General features: G+C 42.6%; 1 protein-coding gene across 1 annotated transcript in view; it reads left to right on the forward strand.

The window, feature by feature from the left end:
• Rpn2 (ribophorin II) overlaps window positions 1-1,951 on the forward strand; it is a 44,426-nt gene that overhangs the window by 12,981 nt on the left and 29,494 nt on the right. The window contains exon 7 of the mRNA XM_029535755.1: window positions 1,538-1,643. Coding sequence (XP_029391615.1) covers window positions 1,538-1,643 — 106 coding nt within the window. The remainder of the gene's footprint in view (window positions 1-1,537; window positions 1,644-1,951) is intronic.

Consider the following 1,951-nt stretch of genomic DNA (forward strand, 5'->3'; position numbering starts at 1 on the left):
ATTGGGGACCTTGTGTTCCATCCAATAGCTGGCTGTATCTCACACATTTTATCCCCGTATTTTATAGTGCTTTTTGTCAGTCTTTTTTTTTAAGATTTTTTTTTTTTAAAGATTTATTTGTTTTTTATGTATGAGTACACTGTAGCTGTCTTCAAATACACCAGAAGAGGGCATCAGATCTCATTACAGATGGTTGTGAGCCACCATGTGGTTGCTGAGATTTGAACTCAGGACCTCTGAAAGAGCAGTCAGTGCTCTTAACTGTTGAGCCATCTCTCCAGCCCGTTTATTTATTATTATATGTAAATACACTGTAGCTGTCTTCAGATGCATCAGAAGAGGGTGTCAGATCTCATTACGGATGGTTGTGAGCCACCATGTGGTTGCTGGGATTTGAACTGAGGACCTTCAGAAGTGCAGTCGGTGCTCTTAGCCACTGAGCCATCTCTCCAGTCCCTGCTTTTTGTCAGTCTTTTAGCTATGAATATAAGTACATTTTATTATTTAAGTTTTTTTTACACTTGCTTTATCCTGTGTGTATATGTGTTTTGCTTGCATGTGTGTATGTGTACCTCATGTGTGTTTGGTACTCAGGGCAAAGAAGCCATCAGATCACCTAGAACTGGGGTCACAGATGGTTGTGAACCACACATGGTTGCTGGGAGTTGAGCCTAGGTCCTCTGCAAGAGCAGAAAGTACCCTTCATCACCAAGTCCCCTCTTTAGCTCCATAGGTACATTTTAAACTGAGAGTCTGTATCAACAACAATTGCTCCGTGGGATTAAATATTTGTCTCAAATGACTATTCTTGCTGTGTGTATTTTTAAAAGTCAAGACTTAGCCTCTATATAAACCCTTACTTAGCGTCAGTGAATTACTGTCATGTGGAAGTTGGGATATTGGAGAGAATGTATTTTTTCCGAAGTGTAAAAGTTTCCCTGCTACAGACATCAAATGACCAGGTAAACTCGTCTCTAAAAGTCACTGGACTCTTTCTGATGATTATAGGGGCTCTCCACCTTTTTTTGTTTAAAATAGAGGATTATTAATTTGTAAAATAAATAACCTTTTGTAAATTAAAAAGCATAGATAGAATATTAAAAAATTACATACAACTCTACTCCTCCACACTAACGCCTTCAGACACTTGGAGGTATTTCGTTGGATGGTTTTGTTCATGAGCTTGATGAGGCGGAGGCACAATGGTAAAGTGTGTGCAGCATGTCTGGGCCTGAGATTCCATCTCCACCGCTAAGATGGGCAACAGCAGAGAGCGACTGGGTCAGACTGCACACCTACCTGTAGCACACCACCTCACAGGAGGGCGCTGTAGGGACACTGTACATCCTGGATGGTGTTTGTCTCCCACGCTAATTTGTGGCTGAGCTGGAGACTGCCCGGGGGTGGGGGGGTGGGGGGGAGTTACAGGGAGTCGACGGAGTGGGAGACCTAGACTGGTGAAGGTGGTCTTATAGCTAGTGTGATGCACTCAGGACTTCTCCTGAGTTCTTGCTAATGTTGCCCTCACTCCCAACAGGAATGTTTTTGAGCTAAACTTCAAGAATGTTAAACTTTCCAGTGGCTACTATGACTTCTCTGTCAGAGTTGAAGGTGACAGCCGTTACATTGCAAACACTGTAGAGGTAGGTGCTTTTCTTGTACCCCTACTGCCACATTAATATATCTTAAATGACCAAGGCACAAAGCCTCTGTCATGTGGAATATTGACTTTTGTGCCTAGGCTAAAGTTACGTCCGGCCTCTGTCCCCTTTGCTCTGGGATTTGCTGCACTCTGTACACTTTTCTCTTTCATTCCATCTACTATTGTAGAAGCACAGGCTGCCCTTCGCCTTCTTCATTCATTTTCGCAGTGTAGTTTTTTTTTGTTTGTTTTTAAAGATTTATTTATTTGCCAGGCGTGCTGGCACACGCCTTTAATCCCAGCACTTGG

The sequence above is a fragment of the Mus pahari genome, chromosome 3 (assembly GCF_900095145.1).
Source record: "Mus pahari chromosome 3, PAHARI_EIJ_v1.1, whole genome shotgun sequence".
NCBI classification, from domain to species: Eukaryota; Metazoa; Chordata; class Mammalia; order Rodentia; family Muridae; genus Mus; species Mus pahari.